At 40.6% G+C, this 23,729-nt stretch overlaps 1 protein-coding gene across 3 annotated transcripts in view; it reads right to left on the bottom strand.

Annotated features, from left to right (window-relative positions):
- Positions 1-23,729, bottom strand: part of METTL25 (methyltransferase like 25) — a 165,258-nt gene that overhangs the window by 45,245 nt on the left and 96,284 nt on the right. For all 3 annotated transcript variants that reach the window (XM_069974027.1, XM_069974021.1, XM_069974035.1), the window contains exons 7-11: positions 14,968-15,062; positions 8,923-8,952; positions 7,410-7,483; positions 5,384-5,425; positions 5,068-5,161 (exon numbers count right to left, since the gene is read on the bottom strand). In XM_069974027.1, the coding sequence (XP_069830128.1) occupies positions 5,068-5,161; positions 5,384-5,425; positions 7,410-7,483; positions 8,923-8,952; positions 14,968-15,062 (335 nt within the window). The remainder of the gene's footprint in view (positions 1-5,067; positions 5,162-5,383; positions 5,426-7,409; positions 7,484-8,922; positions 8,953-14,967; positions 15,063-23,729) is intronic.

Genomic DNA, 23,729 nt, shown 5'->3' with positions numbered 1-23,729 from the left:
GATAAACATGATCATGCGAGATTAAACTGGCCACAGGGCCAGTAAGGCAGAGTCACACTGACAGCACACAGTCAAAAGCTTAAAGAGGTTCTCTGCAGGGAAAAAAAAACTACAGTAAGTAGTGTATTCTTTCAAGTCTGACATGGTGCTTCCTGCTGCCACCTCTTTCCATGAGAGGAACTGTCCTGGGCAGTAGTGAATGCCCATAGAAAACATCTTCTGCTTTGGACAGATCCTGACATGGACAGACGTGGCAGCAGAGAGCACAGTGTCAGGCTGGAAAGAATAAACCACTGTGGGGCATATAGCTGGTAAGTACTGAAAGGCTTGAGTTTTAACTTATAACTTTCAAACAACAAATCTAATGTGGGGCATATCTCCTAAAAAGGGGTATTGAAAAATCAAACATGTCTGAAGATCAGGTGTCAGAGGCATTTAGAGAAGCCACCTGGTTCTTCACACTGGTAACTAAGGTTTATAAAAAAAAATGCAGTTACTTTCTTGAAAAAACAGCCCCGCACCTACTGTATACTTGCAGATCAGCTCCATTCATTCAGTTCCATTGTTAGGCTGGGTTCACACTATGTATATTTCAGTCAGTATTGTGGTCCTCATATTGCAACCAAAACCAGGAGTGGATTGAAAACACAGAAAGGCTCTGTTCACACAATGTTGAAATTGAGTGGATGGAACGCCATTTAATGGCAAATATTTGCTGTTATTTTAAAACAACGGCTGTTATATTGAAATAATGGCAGTTATTTACTGTTATATGGCGGCCATCCACTCAATTTCAACATTGTGTGAACAGATCCTTTCTGTGTTTTTAATCCACTCCTGGTTTTGGTTGCAATATGAGGACCACAATACTGACTGAAATATACATAGTGTGAACCCAGCCTAAAACCACAAAACCACACCCGAGGTTTTTTGGTTGGCTGTGCTGTTTCTGAAAGAAAGTGCCTATGTTATTCTAAGCCTAGATAACCACTGTAGGCGCACATCAGAATTATACCAGCAATAAAGCAGACGGAAATAACTGCTATAAAAACCTAACCACATTATTTATTTAATTCGAAAATATTATTATTACTAAATGTTATTATATTATTCTTATAACCACTACAATTTTTGCTTCTATAGTCCTGAAATCCCTACTACCCTTAAAGGGGTTGTCCGGCGATAAAAAATTATTCACAGAATAACACACATTACAAAGTTATACAACTTTGTAATGTATGTTATGTCTGTGAATGGCCCCCTTCCCCGTGTCCCACCACCCCCACCCGTGTACCCGGAAGTGTGGTGCGCTATACATTACCTGTCACGTGCCGACCACGGTCTCCGATCCTCAGCAGTGACGTCTTCTTCGGGAGACCGGCGGATCTTCCCGAGTGCCGGGAAACACGGGGAAGGGGGCCATTCACAGACATAACATACATTACAAAGTTGTATAACTTTGTAATGTGTGTTATTCTGTGAATAATTTTTTATCGCCGGACAACCCCTTTAAATCCCTACACTCTAAACTTTTTACCCATTCATCTGACTACTGTCCTCTTTCTTTCTAAACATACATAACCACCTCCTATGCCACTCACACCTTTTCCTTAAAATGAATTCAACATCTTTCCCTCCATCTAATTCAACACCCTTCTACCAGAATTATTAATTATAGTCAATGGCTCAATGCTCATTGATTTTACACTGTCTGTAAAACCACACAACCAATAACAATACAAAGCTTTCCCCAACCTGTGTGCTCTATACCCCTATAACATAATCTCGCAATACCTACCCTCATGTAATCTCCGATCTTCATGAGACTACCTTCTAAACTTTCCTCTTGGCTTCATCTCACATAACCATTTTCAATACTTCTCTCACACATTCCACATGATCCAAAGCTCACCAATCCAACACATCAACCTTTCACACACTTCGGAAACCTTCAATAAAATAATATAAAAATAAACCTTCTTTTTAGAAAAGAGCAGTGACTAAAAAAACTCTGCTGCCAGTAAATACCATATGACTAGCTTCTATAGTCACTTCCCATTATTCTTGTAGACTGTAAGCCCTCTTGGGCAGGGTCCTCTTTCCCTCTGTCAACCATTTAGCTAATGCTTTTTAAACTTGTTGGCAAGACAAAATAAAAAATGCTAGGCAGCAAGGGGTGCTGTAAACTGTAAATTACAGGTGACACTCGCCCCTCCCGATCCAGTGAAACTGCTTAACTCCCCTTGATCTTTTCTGTTCCTCCGACATCAGGTGTCCCACCTCAGTCACTCAGGCTGAGCGGGCAGCTACTGTGCAGCCGTGATGTCACAGGGACTGGGGAAGAGAGGAGATCAGTAGGATGAGGGAAGCAGCAGCTGTGCCAGATCAAGACAGGTAAGTGTCATTTGTTTATTGTGTTTAAAGCAACTTCTGTTTCCCCGGGTTTTTATTTTCATTTTGCTTGGGCAACCCCTTTAAACCATTTTCCGTATTTATAGTGCTCTGGCACTCATGGCGCTTTAACATAAGTAATATTGATAATTTAAAGTAATTGTAACTGGGAAACTAGAATTGCAGTTCAAACTCAATTATTTAGTCTTCCACTCTAGTCTTTGAGAATTACTTGGGTGTTTTTTTTTTTTTTCTTTATTTTTTCTTTGTTTTTTCTTGGCTAATTGACTAAAATAATGACTTGAAATTAAAAGTATTTTGTTTTAGCTGAGAACCACAGCTAGCCCCTTATTTCTATAAAAATCCTAAAATTATTATTTTTCAGATTGTAATTTCAGTTAGACTCCAATGCCAAAAAACACATTAAAAACCTTTTACTCGCTATATTTTTTAAGGGTGAATAACACTGAGGATACGACTACAAGAATTTTTCAAAATGATATAGCTCAAACACCTGCTGTATATAAGATGGTGCCAGTTCATCCAGAATACATATTTTTAGATATGCAACATGAGTAAAGCATTTTCCTCATTAGACTCAATTGGATGAAGAAGCACATCATTATAAAATATTTTAGCAGTAATGTATTTTCCAGAACGACTTTAGCACCACACCCCAAATTCTCCTAATAAGATTTGCAGTAAATTATGAATGGTATGAAAAGTAGTACAGTCTGTACCAAGGATACGCGCTATGCAAGAGAAATGTATTAGGATAGTAGAGTAAATATATGTTAATAGATACACCCCTCTAAATAAATGTAATGCCCACTAATGGAGTGATTGTTAGATTATGATGCTGACAAAGGACAGTTAATACAAGATTAGGAAAACTTTAACAAAGACACATGCTTCATATTGTGGCCAAGTTAATGTGGTAGCCATTTTAACTAAAGGGCTTTGTTATATCAGGAACATTTTGTGTATTAAAATGGAAAAACAATAACTTTAACTACTTGTGACAGCATGTTAAACAATACTGGAAAAGCAATAAACATGACATTCACATACAAGGCATAGACACATTTACTTTCAGTCGGGAGGGTGTCGGTGCGGCAGACTGCGTGGAAATAATCCTTTTCGCCAAAGATTCCATCCAGTGTTCCGTGACAATAAAAGCAGCTGCTATCATTTAACTCTGATGCCCACTGCAGGGGACAGTGGGAACTCAAAAATGCTTACTCATGCATTCTTCTTAAACAAAAGAGAGCCTACACATTAATCTACAGCCACAAACAAACCGCAACTATCTGCATGTGCTTTTCAAAATATGGATCATGTAGATGCTGAAGATACAAAGCTCCAATACTCACGCAGAACTGAAACATCTTTAAGTTATTGAAATATCCCAGGCGGATGACCAACTTGTGTAACATACTAATAGTCTGTTTCCAATTCAACCAATAAGAAATATCTAGTGGAAACTGTAGTCTTCACAAGAACTGCCTGGGGGATCTTATGCATTTTAAGAGGCCTGGGGTTTAGGCATGCATGCCCAATGCAGAATGTTAACTGTTTGATCATGTCTTACCTGCCTTTAGTAGCATAATTTTTTTTCCCAAGCAAAGAAGGTATTTATCAAATAATTCTACATAAAGGCATATAAATAGCATTTCTTGCCCTTTTGATTTTATCCAGAAAAGGTTTTTTTTTTTTTTTTAATAAAAGATGAAAACTAACAAAGGAAGATAAAATTAACAAATGGCTTTGATTCTCTTCAGTCATATCTCTATTTTTTGGTAAATTGTTATGGAATAAACAATACTTATACATTTGGTCTACACTGGGATAATGTGTGTAAGATGACATGACCCCAGAGATGATTTACTACGCAGTCAGTTGCAAAAGGGACAGCCCCAAATACACAAAGTACATTGGGTATGTTCCACATGGGTGACCCTAAAATTTGCCTTTTATCTTATCTGGAGTTTAGAAAAAAAAACTTAAAAGACAACTAATTCTACATCCTAAACATGTATGATTACCTTTTTGTCACACTTATGATCCCTATGTGCTACTTCTCAGCAAAGCAAGAGTAGGCATGACTTCAACAGCAGCACATGCGAGTAGCAGGCTACAATTCCCACTATGCATTGCTGACTTATGCTTCAGGCTGTCCTCCTCTACCAGTATTTTCTGGCTGCAGTCTCCACACTACTGTGCAATTTATATTGTAATCCTTTATTACTGAACCTCTCACATTAGTTCCTAGGGACCCAATTAGAAGGCCCAGCTCCATCAATAAACAATTGTTAATCTCGGTGATCAGCATGCGTTGACACAGCCTTCACAAGACTCTTGAAAGAACTTGGAAGATTTTATTACTATATACTGATGATTTTTACTTATACTGTAACATTTTAAATATTTTATAAGTTAAGTATATTGGAATAAACATGCAATTTGGGAATGGATCCTAAGTCCAAACTATAATCCAACCCCACTTATATAACACATTCTGACATTCTTTGACATTTCTCACATACAGATTCCACACTGGCTGGACAGCAGTTGACTTACAAAGTTGGATAAACCATAAATGACTATATATGACCATAAAAAGTAAATAAACACTAAAAGCCAAAATGTTAATACAGTATATAAAATTACACTAACCCTTGAGTCATCCTGCCCAAATTTTTTTAAAGACTTCCTAACATAATCTGTAAAGGATGCAGACTTGGAGAAGATCTTTCCAACGCGTTGGTCACTAAAAAAATAACACAAGTACGTTATTATGGGCACACTCCCCAAATTCTAAACAATATCCTTAAAATAAAAAAAAATACAAAAAAGAAATAAAATTGAATTAAAACAAATTGTCTTGGATTACTCCCACCCAGTGTTTTTTTAGGATGCTGTAATCAGTTTCCAATATGAGACATTTACAACATTGTATAATCTTGCGTAAAGTTCATGATCAGCCTCTTACATTTTTAGGATATTCTTGCTCTGCGGAACTAGTGAATACGACCTTGAAGGAAAACAATTGTAAAAATTTGGTATAATTATGTTTATGTTTAAAAAGAAAATAAGAGTAAAATGGTTAAAAAAGACATGTGCATTACATATTAAAACAATATAACAGTCGCATAAAACAGAAATAACACACTGGTCTATAAAAGTCAAAACTATAATCCTACAGTGTTAGTACAGTGGAAAGCAAGACCTCCTACGGGGCAGATGTTAAAGGGGTTGTCCGGCGATAAAAAATTATTCACAGAATAACACACATTACAAAGTTATACAACTTTGTAATTTATGTTATGTCTGTGAATGGCCCCGTGTCCCACCACCCCCACCCGTGTACCCGGAAGTGTGGTGCGCTATACATTACCTGTCGCGTGCCGACCACGGTCTCCGATCCTCAGCAGTGACGTCTTCTTCGGGAGCTTGGCGGATCTTCCCGAGTGCCGGCCGCCCTCTGCAGCGTCATCCGAAGCTCAGCCGCGATTGGCTGAGCATAACTGTGCTCAGCCAATCGCGGCTGAGCAGCTGATGACGTGGCCGCGTCATCAGCCGCTCAGCCGCACAGTTATGCTCAGCCAATCGCGGCTGAGCTTCGGATGACGCTGCAGAGGGTGGCCGGCACTCGGGAAGATCCGCCAAGCTCCCGAAGACGTCACTGCTGACGATCGGAGACTGTGGACGACACGAGATGCGGTGAGTATAATGCACCACACTTCCGGGTCTAGCGTGGGTGGGGGGAAACACGGGGAAGGGGGCCATTCACAGACATAACATACATTACAAAGTTGTATAACTTTGTAATGTGTGTTATTCTGTGAATAATTTTTTATCGCCGGACAACCCCTTTAACTGCTCTCTCTCTATATATATATAAGGGGAGAAAGATCGTTTCCAACTCCAAGTTTGTCAAAGATCAAAATAAATGGAAGGTTCAGTACCCCATTTCCAGAAACTACCAGTACCTACTGGTACCCATTACTTCCCGCAATATATTTTTCAAGGCGGATGAGGTGCAGGCTGCAAGAGAATTCCCAAGCCTTTTTCACTGGCACTCTTTTGCAATTATACAGAAATACAAAACGTGTTTATTTTGTCCTAAAGTTCATTTGATGCTACTCCCCGAATCCATCTAGAATAATACGTCACATAAGCTTACTTTCATTGGCAAATATTTTAAAATTATAAAATTGCATCTAAAGGATCATTAATAAAACATAAAAAACCATAACTCGAGTTTCTGTGGTAACCCATTAGTAACTGGTGCTCTGTTTGCTGCCCACCATGTTCTCTGTGATATAGTTTGACCAAGCCCACGTACATCCCCGCAGGGTAGGAGGCTGGAGCAGCAATTAGAGGGGGAGGGAAAGACGAGAAATAACGAAAATACCATCCTGGCAAAGATGAGGTTGGTTAACTGACGCCAGAGACGGTATCGGTATTTTGACAGTATATCACCCAGCCCTAGTTTACAGAATAACCTTTTGACCCCTTTTTGAATCCTGTCAACATATTTGATAAGCACAAGTCTTGTAGGACAGATAATCCCAAAAGAGAACCCAGAGAAAGCATGGTAGGTGAAAACAGGCAGTTTAATATTTTCTGTACAATCCTAGCAAAATATAACCCCCAGAGTGCCCAGTTAAGTTTTCAAATTGTACCTCTGCTAATTATTGAAAATTACTATTGTGTGGCACTGTGCATTTTTCTAATATGCATCAATTTTGAACTTGTCTAGGCTTCCAATCACTGACTGAAGCGGGACAGAGTGGGGTTTCCCGGCTGAAACGAGTCTTTCTCAGAAGTAGCAGCCAACGGGGGACCTAAAGGTCTTACAGGAGGATCACCGAGGGAGAGTGGTAGGTGAAAAGACTAAATTCTGTGATATATTAAATCTGCTGATTTGTCCACTTGTACACCACTGGCTAAATTTCCATAAATTTTTCATAAACTCAATTAATTTTCAACAGAATTTTGTGCAATATCCATACCTTTGTGTGATGCCATAGACTTCTTTGCAGATGACCTGAAGTACAGCTCGATAAAACAAAGACTCTGTAGGAAGCTAGTAAAAGCAAAGCAAACATCAAAATTAGAGACGAGCAAATGTGCTTCGTACAAAGCGGAAGCTTCATTTTTTGAATCTTGCTGTCTGTCCACTCTGTGAAGAAGGTAGGGACAGTCCAAGGAACGTCTGGAAAAAAAATAGATGCAGCCATGTTTTCAGACTGTCTCCATCTTCTTCACAGAGCAGACAGACAGCGAGATTCAAAAGCCGACGCTTCTGCAAAGTTAAGCGAAGCATGTTTCGCTCATCTCTAATCAAAAGCACAGGCTTTCCCCATCCTGCACCGTTTCACTGGAAATAGTAGATCAGCATAGACAGTACAGAGTTTATGCTTAGCTTCCATTTCCGGTGGGAGCAGCATGTCACCGGATGTTTTAACACGGCGGAGAATGGGCGGCGCATAACCTGGCAGCTGCGGCAGAGCTGGGAAGGTAAGTCAACCTCACTGACATGTCCCCTACAGCACCAGCAGCACAGCTAAATATTCTATTCTCGACAACCCTTTTAAGTCTCTTAATTGTCTTGTGAAATTTTGTCCCTCTGGATACCCCAAAGTTCCAGTCCACAATGGTGGCCATTAAAGATCCATATGGGTTCTCATTACAATACTGATTTTCATAATGTTTTATTTCCCTCATTCCAATTTAGACAATTAAAACTTCAAAATATTTTAACTTGGACCTTCAACAATCAACAGCAGTTGAACCCTACATAAAACCCAGGTCACGAGAATGGACCTCCACACCGGCTAGCTGTCTAGCCATTACGGAGTGACAGACAGCAGTTCACAGACTGTAACTCTGTAACTAGGATCTGAATAATCACATACTCAATGTCATGGCTCTGCCAGGAGCCCCCAAAGCCTAAGGAATGAATAAACCCCATAACTGCTTTAGTGCTGTGTTCTCGATAAAGTTTTTCATTGCAAAATGGTGCTTGTGGTAACCCACTATGGTAAGAATGGCAGCACAGCAATATATAATTGAAGAAGATCATGTTGCAGTTCGTTGCACAGCCTATAGCCAGGAGTACTCCTCTGAAAAGACAACTTTGAGGAGGACTCCCACTCATCAGAATTTAAACTCTAGCAAAATGCCATCACTTTGTATGAACAGTATAAACCTTTAAATAAAAGAATCAGCATGCGCATGTGTTCAGTTTACTTTTTATGAAGTCTGGGGAAATGCACAGATCGTAAAATATTTTTAGCACAGACAATTGAATAGTGAGAAAAGCACCAGACAAGACAGGAACAAGCATGGTCATAAACATGAGACGTCAAGCACATGCAGGGCAAGACACACACTCATGAAACATATAGGCAGAGTTAGAGATAACTGTAAAAGCAGTTGGGAGACAGTTCACATTTAGGTTATGCACCAACAGAAATCAGACAGAAAACAGATGCATGCAATTCAGTAAACAATACTACTTACCCCTTGGCCGACCGCAACACGCTCTAAAGCCTGAAGTTTGGAGAAAAAGATAAAGTCGAAGTGTTTATCATTTTGTCAGACAATGTTATAAACGTCCTGGCAGAATGAGCAGATTCATTATGTGAGATTAAATAAACTCACACTCTGCTATGTGTTAGCTTGTTAATCAGGTCTTTATTGCGACTTTGGTTTATTTTAGACAGAGGAAGATAGGAAAAACACTTTCATACAAATCAGAAGTTTTAGACTCAAAAGAAAAATTGGCTTGGTGCCTGAAACACTGCAGTCAGCGCTGTACGTTAAATGTGAAACCAGAACCTCACAGCTCCATTTTTTTTTATTTGAAAATCCTATTAAATAACATAATCAGGTAATACAAAAACATTTACTTGGAGAATGTTTATCCTACACCATTCTGCCTGTGCAAACAGCAATTACAAAACAATCTTTAACATTTGATATTTAACACCAACGTGGTTCAATCCCAATATAAAAGAGTCTAATAATATGTTTTTAGCAGCTAAAAAATACAGGCTACTTTACAGCAACACTAACTTCCATTTTGCCTAAGCAAATTATAGTTTTAATTGCAAAACCTATTGAAATAAAGCTCAGTATTTTGCAGCACTTTAAAATAGAATGCTTGAAAATTACATACAATATGTAACAATTCCCTTATTTTATGTAGTTTACTTAAAGGTGCATTGCAATGTTTTATTAAGGAGTTATGGGGAACTTCCCATAGATTGTTTCCCAGGAAGCATAAAGTAAATGTCAAAATGCCCAGTTATAAATATTTCATAATACTGTGCTGATTTCTTATCCCCTTAAAATATTTTTTCTTTGAAATGAACTGGTGCCAGAAAGTGCCAGAGATTTATATTTACTTAAAAAAAAAACATAAAAGTCTTCCAGTTCTTATGAACTGCTGTATGTCCTACAGGAAGTGGTGTATTCTTTCCAGTCTGGAGAGCAGAAGAGATTTTCTATGGGGATTTGCTACTGCTCTGGACAGTTCCTTACATGGACAGAAGTGGTAGCAGAGAGAACTGTGTAAAACTGGAGAGAATACACCACTTCCTGCAGGACATACAGCAGCTGATAAGTATTGGAAGACTTGAGAATTCTTTTTATAGAGGTAATTTAGAATTCTCTGGCACCAGTTGATTTGAAAGAAAAAAAGATTTTGGTGAACCCCAAATTTCCATTTTCGCATTTTTGTTTTGCACACCTCATGTTTAAAGGGCGTCTTTAGAAGTCTTATTTTTGTGGGATACCAATTGTACTTTGTAATAACTAAATTTTTCTATTAAATAAAATTATCTATTAAATTAAAATTATTTTCACAGTGAAATTGAAAAAGTTAGTTTTAAAATTACAGGGGGTTTTGACTTAATGCTCTTCCCCCTTTGGTAGAACTGACATGTTCACTATGTTCCTCAAGTGAGTGCGATTACAACAATAGGCAGTTTACATAACTTTTATTTTACTACTTTTAAAAATAGTAAAACTTTTCTTTGGAGCTTTGTGAGGGCTCATTTAAATAATCATTCAGACCAGCGGGGGCAGTATAAATTCTCTGCTCTGTTCGTAAATCAGTGGTCTGATTCCTGAGATACTGCCCTAAAATGTTATAGACAAATGGACTTCCTTGGTGCACTGGAGGTGGCCCCAGAGCCCTGCTTTATTAGGGTGGGTTCATACTGAGGAATTCTCGCGGATAATGTCAGCAGAATTCCGCTGTCTGTCTGCGCGCCTTTCCGCCGGCTCCATAGACACCATTCTATGGGCGGGTGTATTCTGCTATCCGCCGAAAGAAGTGACATGTCAGTTCTTTTGGCGGATAGCGCAATACGCCGGCCCATAGAATGGTGTCTATGGAGCCAGCTGAAAGGCAGCAGAATTCCGCAGACATTATCCGCGAGAATTCCTCAGTATGAACCAACCCTTAGCCCACCAAAGACACTGCCTCATCAATACTCATAACAAATAATTCCTCATGATCATCAATCATATTCTGGTGTATTCTTTGTTTAGTTTAGGGTAATCTTTTTCTTTAGGGTAATCAATTTTTCTTTTTCTCTGATTGCAAACGAGCAATTTTGCAAACAACCTAAAATCATTTACCATAATAATGCTGCATTTACGCGTAACGATTATCGTACGAATTTGCGCAATAACGATCAAATTCGAACGATAATTGCACATGTAAACGCAGCAAGCGATCAAACGACGAGCGAGAAATCGTTTATTTTGATCTTTGAACATGTTCTCAAATTGTTGTTGATCATTCGCAAAAAATTTGCAGATCGTTCCGTGTGAACAGTCGTTTGCCGATTTAACCAATGTGTGAGATAGGCTTAAGCGATCGCAAAATGATCACAAAACGAATTTTCCGTACGATATATCGTACCGTCTAAACGCTGATCGTTATGAAAAAAAAATTGTTACTCCGACATCGTTAATTGTACGATCGGGCCAATTATCGTTTCGTGTAAATGTAGCATTAGATTTCTAAATGATTAGTGAAAGATTATTGTTGATTCTTTTGGTCAGCAAGATGCGATCAACGACATAGAAACAAAATATGAACGATATAACGACTTTTTGCACAATAATCTCTCTGTCTAATAGGGCCCTATGTTTCCTTTCTAAACATTAAATTAGTAGATTTGCATTTGGACCAAAAGATATCCTTTATGAAAAGGATATGGCTTTATATAAAGTGGTGTAACGAAACTCTGCAACAATATACAGACGTTTCATAGAAAATAACATTGGGTATTCAATGCACTGGAGGTCAGACAAATGTCACATATTAATACTAACAAATGTCTATTTCCCTCTTGTGCTTACAAGGTTGTCATAAAATAAATTGCTATATGCTGATGCTGTTGCAGAATACATGTACTCGAAATGCCATGCCGTTCTATAAGGTTTCTGAAATGTTCCCACAGCAAATACTTGCAAACCTTTCATGCCTTTTAGATAGGAATGGTCCGAACCTGGTTGGGAGGGGGTTCGTACGAACCCGAACCCTCCGCAATGATTACCGCTGTCTGCCCGCTCCGTGCAGCGGGCGGATCCAGCGGGAGGAACGCCTTGAAAACTGGGATACAGCCATAGCCATAGGCTGTATCCCAGTTTTCCAGGCGTTCCTCCCGCTGGATCCGCCCGCTGCACGGAGCAGGCAGACAGTGGGAATCCGATGCCGAGCGTTCGGGTACAGCCGAACCCAAACCTCGGCGGGTTCGGACCATCGATACTTTTAGACTACGTAACTTTTGTATTAATCACGGCCGTTGTTGCAAATTAGCAACAAAGGCTGTGATTAATACAAAAGTTACGTTGTACTGCATTCATAGGGAATCGCGGCCTGTGTATACACATAGTATACACTCCGGCCAGGATCCCTAGTGCCCGCAAGGAAAAACTGACATGTCAGTGTTGTGAGCCCGCTAATCATTGAATAGCGGCCTCATAACACTGATTGCTCACACAATGGAAAGTACAGCTTCAGCCGCACTCTCCATTGTTGGCTATGGTGAATTGGGATGCAGGCGCACGCGGATAAGCCCGCATACCAATTCAGCACAAACGAAGTTTAAACGGCCGGTACTGAAGTAGCGGCCAAGATGAACTTCACTGACACCAGCTGTGTCACAGAACAGCCGGAGCCTCACTTAGTGTGAACCCGGCCTTAGGCTGGGTTCGCACACAGTATGTTTGCTCACTATTTTGGTCCTCATATTGAAACCAAAACCAGGAGTGGATTGAAAACCCAGAAAGGCTATGTTACCAAACTGTTAAAATTTTGTGTATGGCTGTCATTTTATGACAAATAATGGCTGTTATTTCATAACACGGCCAATGTTTTAAAATAACACCAAATATTTGCCATTAAATGACGGTCATCCACTAAATCTCAACAGTGTGTGAACATAGTCTTTCTGTATTTTGAATCCACTCCTGGTTGTGGTTGCAATATGAGGACCAAAATACTTAACAAAAATACTGTATGTGAACATAGTCTTATAGTGTATATTTTTTATAATTCTATATAAGCTCCTTTAAGTCTTTCAAAAAACTTTGCAAAATCTCAAACTGACATAGGAGCATTGGTGGATGGTAGCTAAAAATCTTTTAAACGAATGAACATTTTGTGGTGAGCAAAAGTAATTCACTGACTAGTAATATAAACAGAGTATTGTTCTACCGTGTTAGCCATAGAAATCTGTAGAATAGAGAAGAAATCAGGCAATACCTTTTGGAGGCTAACTGAGTATATTTGACACTCAAATATACTCAGTTAGCCTCCAAAAGGTATCGCCTGATTTCTTCTCTATTCTAGTAATATAAACAGTGAGTCAATATCTAATCCATAATAACTGAGGCAAGCCTCAAACATACAGGTGAAATGTGTTACTGTAGTGCAGGGGTAGGAAACCTTGGTTTTCCAGCTGTTGCAAAACTACAACTCCCATCATGCCTGGACAGCCAAAGTTTTAGCTTTGGCTGTCCAGGCGTGATGGGAGTTGTAGTTTTACAACAACTGGAGAGCCAAAGTTCCATACCTCTGCTGTAGTGTAATACGTGAAGACAAATCAGATAAATGTCTAACCACATTTCAGTGACACCATTTAAAAAAAAAAAAAGTTAATAACAAAATGAGAAACTTCAGGTTAGAAAAAACTCGAAGAACTTCAATCCACGCATGGAAGATTACTGTTTCACTAGCTAGGTGTAAACAGGAGTCTTAAGCACAGAATGGAGATGCTACTTGGTGACTGCTCCATGTAAACAGGTTCTCGTTTGTGTACTATTAACACAAATATAGGATTAATAAAGCAATCATTTACATGCTCTGCAAAAATATCTGTCTAGGTTCCAGTTGTTACAGGGAAATATTTTTTTTTTCCTGGATCTTTTTATTAATAGTAAAAATCACAAAAAAGTCACGTTTTACCCTTCTATTCAGGCAGTCACTAACTGCATTCTTATTTATATAGAAACATAGAAGATTGTCGGCAGAAAAAGACCACTGGGTCCATCTAGTCTGCCCTTTTAGTACTTGCTTTCTTATTATCTTAGGATAGATATATGTCTATCCCAGGCGTGTTTAAATTCTGTTATTGTAGATTTACCAACCACCTCTGCTGGAAGTTTGTTCCAGGTATCTACTACTCTTTAGGTAAAATAATATTTTCTTACATTGCTTCTGATCTTTCCCCCAACTAACCTCTCACTGTGTCCTCTTGTTCTTGAGCTCAGTTTTTTACTAAAAACACTTCCCTCATGAACCTTATTTAGTCCTTTAACACACTTAAAGGTTTCAATCATGTCCCCCCTTTCCCTTCTTTCCTCCAGACTATACAGATTCAAATCTTTAAGTCTTTCCTGATATGGTTTATGCCTCACACACCATTTTTGTAGCAAGTATTTGGACCCGTTCTATTTTATCAATGTCCTTTTTTAGGTGAGGTCTCCAGAACTGGACACAGTATTCCAGATGTGGCCTCACCAGAGCTCTATACAGCGGGATCACAATCTCTTCCTACTGGTCCTACCTCTAGCTATACACCCCAGCATACGATTTGCTTTCCCCACCGCCTGGTTGCACTGGTGACTCATTTTAAGGCTTTCAGAAATCACTACCCCTAAATCCTTCTCTTCTGAAGTCTTTTCCAACACAGTACTGCCGATGTGATACTCGGATAGAGGATTCCTCCTCCCTAAGTGCATATATTCTGGCTATAAAACATCTGTTTAACATTTAATCTGTTCCCGTCACAGGCTTTAAGAAGAAAGTTCTTTGTCAACTTCAGTATGTTCTAGAACAGGGGTGTCAAACTGGTGGCCCTCCAGCTGTTGCAAAACTACAATTCCCATCATGCCTGGAGAGCCACAGCTTTGACTGTCCAGGCATGATGAGAATTGTAGTTGTGAAACACCTGTATAACCGCCAGTTTGACACCCCTGTTCTTGAAGGATATGCAAAGAAGAGTTAACTGAGAAAGTACTAAAATCTCAACAAATGTAACCTACTAAACAAGCGGACATCCTGGCATTTCGTCCTATGTGCCAGCACCTTTCCTTTAAATGCTGACTCATTGGAAACCCCCATGATTCCTTCATCCGTTCTGGGGAGAGAATAAAAAACAGGAAAATTGTATAGGTTAGAGTATAGGTCCACAGCATGAGAAACAGAAGTCACCCTAGCTTGTAAGCTGTTTAAAGGGTCTCACAAGAAAGTAATATAAAAGGTCTTCTCAGGATTTAATCCTGAAGACTTTCCAAGACTATGTCTTGTACACTTTGCATATTCTACATACATACCCTCTGCTAACAATCTATCTAGGATAAGCAATGTAATTAGATACGTGAAATAACAGGGATTTAATCTTTTTTGGCAATCCCCTTGCTGTCCACATTGCAGAAAGTGAAAAAAGGGGATGAAATCATACATATTGGAGTTAAGGCTGCTTTCCTCTGGCTCATTTTGGCACATATTTATTAAGTGACTTGTGCTTTTAATGTTTACTTATACGTCATATTCAAGGTCAATGTTTTGTTCTCTTTCATCCGGGAACAGCTGCAAGGCTCTTAGTTGTTTCTTCTAAATGTTTGGCCGTGTTTTACATCCAAAGGCATAATTCGATTTGGCTAAGCATCCATTTGTTGCCTTAGCAGACGACAAAGCTTAATGAGACCAAGGGGCTTAATAAGAGATCTAAAGCTAAGAAGGAACCACTCAAGCAGCACAAAGTAAATTAAGGGTTTCTTACAATCTCGAGCACAAAACAAAGTAAAAAAAAAAAACAAAAAAAAACATTGACACATTTTTTTCTCTTCACACAAAGTTCAAAGTAACAGTGTTTGACCCAATACTGCCATAGAAACAGCCTAAAAATAAAAGAGTAGGATGATATATTGAATTGTAAACTCCTGGGCATTGTCTACTGCAAATCAAATATTAAAAGTATGTTCTTGAAAAATTCAGTGATGGAAAACTGAGCCTTCCAAATGCATTAAAAAGTACAAAAATAAGAGAAACATACAAACATAACAATGGGAGATGAAATGGCTGAACATCAAGTTGGAATACAGATGAAGAAAATAAGGTTCCAGCATCTGCAGCAAATATTTAGAAACAGTAATTTATAACATCTTGTATGTAATAGGATTTTATTTTGTAAGCATTTTCCAGCCAGTGGTTTAGACTCTTCACATCACATTTGGACAATACATTTGAGAACAGAAATTTAAAATAAAAAATAAATATACATACATGCACTAAATATATCTAAAATAAATTACAGCGTGAATACAAATAAATAGGCAGAGAAAGTGGACACAGAAGTTCCCTGACCCCTGGATGCAGCATCTGTGGTGTATTACGTCTTTGAGCAGAAGTAGTGCACCAGTCTATACTTCTATTCTCCATAAAAGATGAGTGCATACAAGCCTCCCAGGCAAAGGTGAATCAAGCAAAAAAAAGTTGTCAAAGCCAATTACCCTTTTAGTAATTACTCTATAATAGTAAGTTATATGTTTTGGGGGTTATAGTTTTAGTTAAATACAATTTTCTAATAATGGAATACCCCTTTAAAGCGACTCTGTACCCACAATCTGACCCCCCCCCCCCCCCAAACAGCTTGTACTTTTAGATAGCTGCTTTTAATCCAAGATCTGTCCTGGGGTCCATTCGGCAGGTGATGCAGTTATTGTCCTAAAAAACAACTTTTAAACTTGAAGGGCTTTGATTGTGTATGCATTAGGCTGGCACAACCTCTCTGTCCCTCCTCCCCGCCCTCCTCATCATTAGGAATGCTCCAGGCAGATTGTCTACTATTCATCAGCTGTGTTAATACTGAACATGGGCTGGATCGTTAAGGCACCTGTGCAATGTTCAGACAGGAGAAAAAGTTCCAGTGGCATTTCTAATGATGAGGAGGGTGGGGAGGAGGGACGGAGGGGTGGTGCAAAGTTAGGGCACAGATACTCTAAGCCCCGGCCGTTGGGCACAGGGCTGCAAGTTTAAAAGTTGTTTTTAGGACAATAACTGCATCACCTGTCGAACAGACCCCGGGAAAGATCTTGGATTAAAAGCAGCTATCCGAAGGTAGAAGTGGTTTGGGGGGGGGGGGGGGGGGTGTCAGATTGTGGGTACGGAGTCACTTTAAAGGGAACCAATCACTTAAAAAACGCATGTAAAGCTATGGGAATGTGCTGTAGCAGCACCCAGCACACTTCCCAAACATGCTTTTATACCCCCCGTCCCTGCAATGTACAAGCCAAGAACGTACTTTATAAACTCGGCGCCCTGTATGTAAATTACCCCCAAGTAGTCCTCTGGGCGGGGAGCTGCGGGCAAATAGTCACGGTCCCTGGGCGTTCTGTAGTGCTAATCACGCCCCTCTGGGCGTGATTAGCCTGCATAATTGTGGCGGCGTCATCGGAGGCGCGCTGTCTCTAACGTCAGCACGCCTACGTTCTTGCTGTGCCGCTCATGCGCAGTACAGCGGGTCCGGTCTGCGCCGTACTGCGCAGGTGCAAAATAGCCTCGAACTCATTGCCGGATCTCCCGCAGTACGGCGCAGACCGGACCCGCTGTACTGCGCATGAGCGGCACAGCAAGAACGTAGGCGTGCTAACGTTAGAGACAGTCAATAATGTGCCCGAAGGCTAGATACCAACTTGCCCCAAGGTAAAACGTAACTTTTAATTGATTACTTATAAAATATAAACGTGAGTGGTGGTGTATATTACAGTGTTGTAGTAAAATAGATATATGCTCATATACATGTGTATCTTTGCAATGTGGTTACAAACACGTAGTATTCCCAGGTAATCTGATATTGCTGGGATAAGCGTATACAACTCTAATGACTTCGCTCCGTGCTAGATGAGGATGCTATCTGCACTATTGACCAGTAACCTCTCTATCTATATCGTAAGGTTTTTAGAATCTGCGGGCCCGCAGGTAATAGTAGTCAATGGGAGTCAGTAGGGTAGAAGGACTGCTGTACACTAGCGGTGATATGTCATTGCAGGCAGTATATGCCAAGGCTCGCTATGACACTATCACGCTTTCCAGTCCAAAGCCTGGCACTGCAAGGTGTACAGCGCTTTAGACCTATTCGCATTACGTATGCCTTTAGTATATGAATTAGCATATATCTAATTTAAAATAGCCATAGCCTCCTTGCTGACTAGTTTCGTCGGCAATACCCCGACTTTATCAAAGTTGGCGCTGGCGGGCGGGACTCTGGCAAGTTTTTTATACATCAGCCAGATAGCATCGCCCCTGATCGTGGGGGCATTATCCAATCATAGGTCCAGAATAGTAAGGGGGGGGGGACTATATGTAGATTCCGGATGACGTTGTTTTGGAGGGGATGGATCCATATTCAAAGTTGGCGGGGATTTAGCCAACTCCGCCTCCTTGGCAGTTAATGCCTCGCGCAGTCTCTGGGACTTTGAAAAACTTCCGTTTTGGTCTATGTTAGTGCGCATGCGTGTGGACTTAGTGCAATATATTGGCCACACTTCTATTGCGCAGACTCTCGGACTTAGAGTAATTCAGCAGTGTTCACCCACAACGCGCATGCGTGGGGACTTAGTGCATATACAGGTATCCACACTACTACTGCGCAGAATCTTGGACTTAGAGTAATTCAGCAGTATGTCCCCCTAAAGGCGCATGCGTGGGGACTTAGTGCATATAGGGATATCCAGGGTCTACTGCGCATGTCACCGGACTTTGACGTTGTATCAGCCTACGCTGGATCCGTAAAGGATGGATCCAATGAAGAGCCAATATGTGAGTGATGGTATTGGGGATTTGAAGAAAATGTTATAATTAAATTGATTATAGGAGGTTACTCTGAATTGATTATAGGATATTTCTCTGAGTTGTAATTGAATATAGGATATTTCTCTGAGTTCGGACCCATGGTTGGCTGGTGTGTGCAAAGCAATTTAATACACCCAGATCAGTTATGAACGCTGTAATCAGCCACTGTACTACAATTTTTAGAGAAATGGAGTAAAAGTGAATCCCTCGTTCAGCATGGCGCAATCGGTAAATCCATCGTGCTTCGGCTTGGAGTAGTTTTAAGTCTAAATCTCCTTTGCGTGGTCCGAGACGTATGGATTCGATTCCCCAAAATGTCAGACCTTTGGGGTTACCATTGTGGTGTTCATTGATATGACGGGCTATGCTCGTTTCGGTCCTGGTCCGTATGTTGCTTAGATGTGAACCTATGCGGTTACGAAATTGTTGGACTGTTTTGCCGATATAAAGTAAGTTGCACGGGCATTTTGCAGCATATACAATCGCCTTAGTCTGGCAGTTAATGAACTGTCGGATCGTGTATGTTTTTTGATCCATAGGATTTGTGAACGTCTTGATCTTGGGTAAATATTTGCAATAACTGCAAGTCCCACAAGGATAAGAGCCCTTAATATCTGACTTTAGCCATGTCGTAGTTGAATTTTTTGATGGATGTGAAAAGTGGCTATGGACTAGATGGTCTCTAAGGTTCCGTCCTCTTCTATATGTTATGCTGGGGGTGGTGGACAGCACATCCTTTAGATCGGGGTCAGCCTGTAATATCGGACAGTATTGTTGTATAGTTTGTCGGACTTTGTAATGTCCAGAGTCGAATGTTCCGATACATCTGATGGTCGTAGATGATGTGGTCATGTATTTTTTTTTGTTTAGTAGACTATTCCTATCGGTTGTTCTGGCTCTATAGAAGGCCCGATGCAGAACTTTTTTGGGGTATCCTTTATTTAGGAATCTGTGGTATAGTGTATCACACTCTTCCATGAATGCTTGTTCCGTAGAGCAGTTTCTGCGCGCCCTCAGATATTGTCCCACCGGAATACCTCTTTTTAAAGGGGCAGGGTGAAAGCTGTGCCATTGCAGAAAGCTATTGGTAGCCGTAGGTTTACGATAAATGCTGGTGGAAAGGTCACCATTAGTTCCGATCGATATGGTGAGGTCGAGAAAATTGATGCTTGTAGTATGGATCTCACTGGTCAGGACTAGGCCAATTTTGTTAGTGTTTAAGACTTTAACGAAGTCATTAAAGAGCGCTACATCTCCGTCCCACAATATGAGGACATCATCGATGTAGCGCCCCCACAATATGACGTGGTCTGTGAATTTCTGTAGGTCATCATTGAATACGTGGGTGGCCTCCCACCAGCCGAGATAGAGGTTGGCGTAGGTGGGGGCACAACTGGTGCCCATGGCCGTTCCTGTTTTTTTGAGATAAAATTTCTGATCAAATATGAAAAAATTATGAGTTAATAAGAACTGTAATAATTGTATAATGAATTTGTTGTGGGGAATGAATGTGTTTCCTCTGCTTGAAAGATAATGCTTCACTGCATTAGGACCATGTTTATGCTGGATGCTAGTATATAATGCCTCTACATCCAAACTTGCCAACATTACTCCCGGGGTGACCGATAGGTCTTGGAGTTTTTTAACTGTCTTGGTAGTGTCTTTGAGATACGAGGGCATTGTTTCTACGAATGGGGCCAGCACCTGGTCGACATATTTGCTAATCCCCTCCGTGAGACAGTTGTTCCCGGATACAATCGGTCGTCCTGGTATTGGCGTACGCTGTTTGTGTATCTTCGGGAGGGCGTAGAACGTTGCCAGTGTGGGAACTTGATTAAACATAGCTTTGAACTCAAGATCTGAAATGAGTTTATAGTTTTTGGCTTCTATAAGTATGCTTTTTACATCATTTATGAATTGTTTAGAAGGGTCTGTTGGTAATATCTCATAGGTTTGTGTGTCATTCAACAGTCGGAGGCACATTTGTCGATATTCTTCTTTGTCCATAACCACCACATTTCCACCCTTATCCGAGGGTTTGATTTCTATGTTCACATTCGTTGTTAGGTGTTTTAATGCTTGAGTTTCTTGATGTGTTAGATTGGTGTTGGCTTTGGTTGTTTTGACTTCGATTTTTTGAAGGTCATTGCAAACCAGATTCACAAATTTCTCTATTTTGTGAAATGTCACAAGAGACGGTGTGAAAAGAGACTTTGGTCGCAGATTTGTAATTGGAGCCGCAAATTCACGTATACCAGTTTCATTCTCAGTTTGTAGACTGAATAAGGTTTCTATTGCTTCTCTTTCCTTGGTGGATAAATTGGATGGGTTAGCTTGTCTGTTTTTATAAAATTTATGAAGAGCCAATTTGCGAGCAAACAGATGAATGTCCTTCGTCCAGGTGAACTTGTCGAATGCTGGGGTGGGGGTGAAGGACAACCCTCTTTCAAGGACCCTGATCTCTACTTCGGACAGGTTGATAGAGGATAAATTAATGATCTGTGGTTTCATGGTATCTAGTATCGTTGGTTCTTGTAGGCCCACTGGCTTCGGTCCCGAAGCTGTGCTGGGCCTAAAAAATGACTCACATGGGGTGCTTGCATTGTCTGTGGGGTGTAGATGGGTTGCGATTCCCACACTGGCAACGTTCTACGCCCTCCCGAAGATACACAAACAGCGTACGCCGATACCAGGACGACCGATTGTATCCGGAAACAACTGTCTCACGGAGGGGATTAGCAAATATGTCGACCAGGTGCTGGCCCCATTCGTAGAAACAATGCCCTCGTATCTCAAAGACACTACCAAGACAGTTAAAAAACTCCAAGACCTATCGGTCACCCCGGGAGTAATGTTGGCAAGTTTGGATGTAGAGGCATTATATACTAGCATCCAGCATAAACATGGTCCTAATGCAGTGAAGCATTATCTTTCAAGCAGAGGAAACACATTCATTCCCCACAACAAATTCATTATACAATTATTACAGTTCTTATTAACTCATAATTTTTTCATATTTGATCAGAAATTTTATCTCAAAAAAACAGGAACGGCCATGGGCACCAGTTGTGCCCCCACCTACGCCAACCTCTATCTCGGCTGGTGGGAGGCCACCCACGTATTCAATGATGACCTACAGAAATTCACAGACCACGTCATATTGTGGGGGCGCTACATCGATGATGTCCTCATATTGTGGGACGGAGATGTAGCGCTCTTTAATGACTTCGTTAAAGTCTTAAACACTAACAAAATTGGCCTAGTCCTGACCAGTGAGATCCATACTACAAGCATCAATTTTCTCGACCTCACCATATCGATCGGAACTAATGGTGACCTTTCCACCAGCATTTATCGTAAACCTACGGCTACCAATAGCTTTCTGCAATGGCACAGCTTTCACCCTGCCCCTTTAAAAAGAGGTATTCCGGTGGGACAATATCTGAGGGCGCGCAGAAACTGCTCTACGGAACAAGCATTCATGGAAGAGTGTGATACACTATACCACAGATTCCTAAATAAAGGATACCCCAAAAAAGTTCTGCATCGGGCCTTCTATAGAGCCAGAACAACCGATAGGAATAGTCTACTAAACAAAAAAAAATACATGACCACATCATCTACGACCATCAGATGTATCGGAACATTCGACTCTGGACATTACAAAGTCCGACAAACTATACAACAATACTGTCCGATATTACAGGCTGACCCCGATCTAAAGGATGTGCTGTCCACCACCCCCAGCATAACATATAGAAGAGGACGGAACTTTAGAGACCATCTAGTCCATAGCCACTTTTCACATCCATCAAAAAATTCAACTACGACATGGCTAAAGTCAGATATTAAGGGCTCTTATCCTTGTGGGACTTGCAGTTATTGCAAATATTTACCCAAGATCAAGACGTTCACAAATCCTATGGATCAAAAAACATACACGATCCGACAGTTCATTAACTGCCAGACTAAGGCGATTGTATATGCTGCAAAATGCCCGTGCAACTTACTTTATATCGGCAAAACAGTCCAACAATTTCGTAACCGCATAGGTTCACATCTAAGCAACATACGGACCAGGACCGAAACGAGCATAGCCCGTCATATCAATGAACACCACAATGGTAACCCCAAAGGTCTGACATTTTGGGGAATCGAATCCATACGTCTCGGACCACGCAAAGGAGATTTAGACTTAAAACTACTCCAAGCCGAAGCACGATGGATTTACCGATTGCGCACTTTGGCCCCGCATGGGCTGAACGAGGGATTCACTTTTACTCCATTTCTCTAAAAATTGTAGTACAGTGGCTGATTACAGCGTTCATAACTGATCTGGGTGTATTAAATTGCTTTGCACACACCAGCCAACCATGGGTCCGAACTCAGAGAAATATCCTATATTCAATTACAACTCAAATTCAGAGTAATATCCTATAATCAATTTAATTATAACATTTTCTTCAAATCCCCAATACCATCACTCACATATTGGCTCTTCATTGGATCCATCCTTTACGGATCCAGCGTAGCCTGATACAACGTCAAAGTCCGGTGACATGCGCAGTAGACCCTGGATATCCCACGCATGCGCCTTTAGGGGGACATACTGCTGAATTACTCTAAGTCCAAGATTCTGCGCAGTAGTAGTGTGGATACCTGTATATGCACTAAGTCCCCACACATGCGCGTTGTGGGTGAACACTGCTGAATTACTCTAAGTCCGAGAGTCTGCGCAGTAGAAGTGTGGCCAATATATTGCACTAAGTCCACACGCATGCGCACTAACATAGACCAAAACGGAAGTTTTTCAAAGTCCCGGAGACTGCGCGAGGCATCAACTGCCAAGGAGGCGGAGTTGGCTAAATCCCCGCCAACTTTGAATATGGATCCATCCCCTCCAAAACAACGTCATCCGGAATCTACATATAGTCGCCCCCCCCCCTTACTA

The sequence above is a fragment of the Dendropsophus ebraccatus genome, chromosome 1 (assembly GCF_027789765.1).
Source record: "Dendropsophus ebraccatus isolate aDenEbr1 chromosome 1, aDenEbr1.pat, whole genome shotgun sequence".
NCBI lineage: Eukaryota > Metazoa > Chordata > Amphibia > Anura > Hylidae > Dendropsophus > Dendropsophus ebraccatus.
This window is presented reverse-complemented; position numbering and strand designations above follow the sequence as displayed.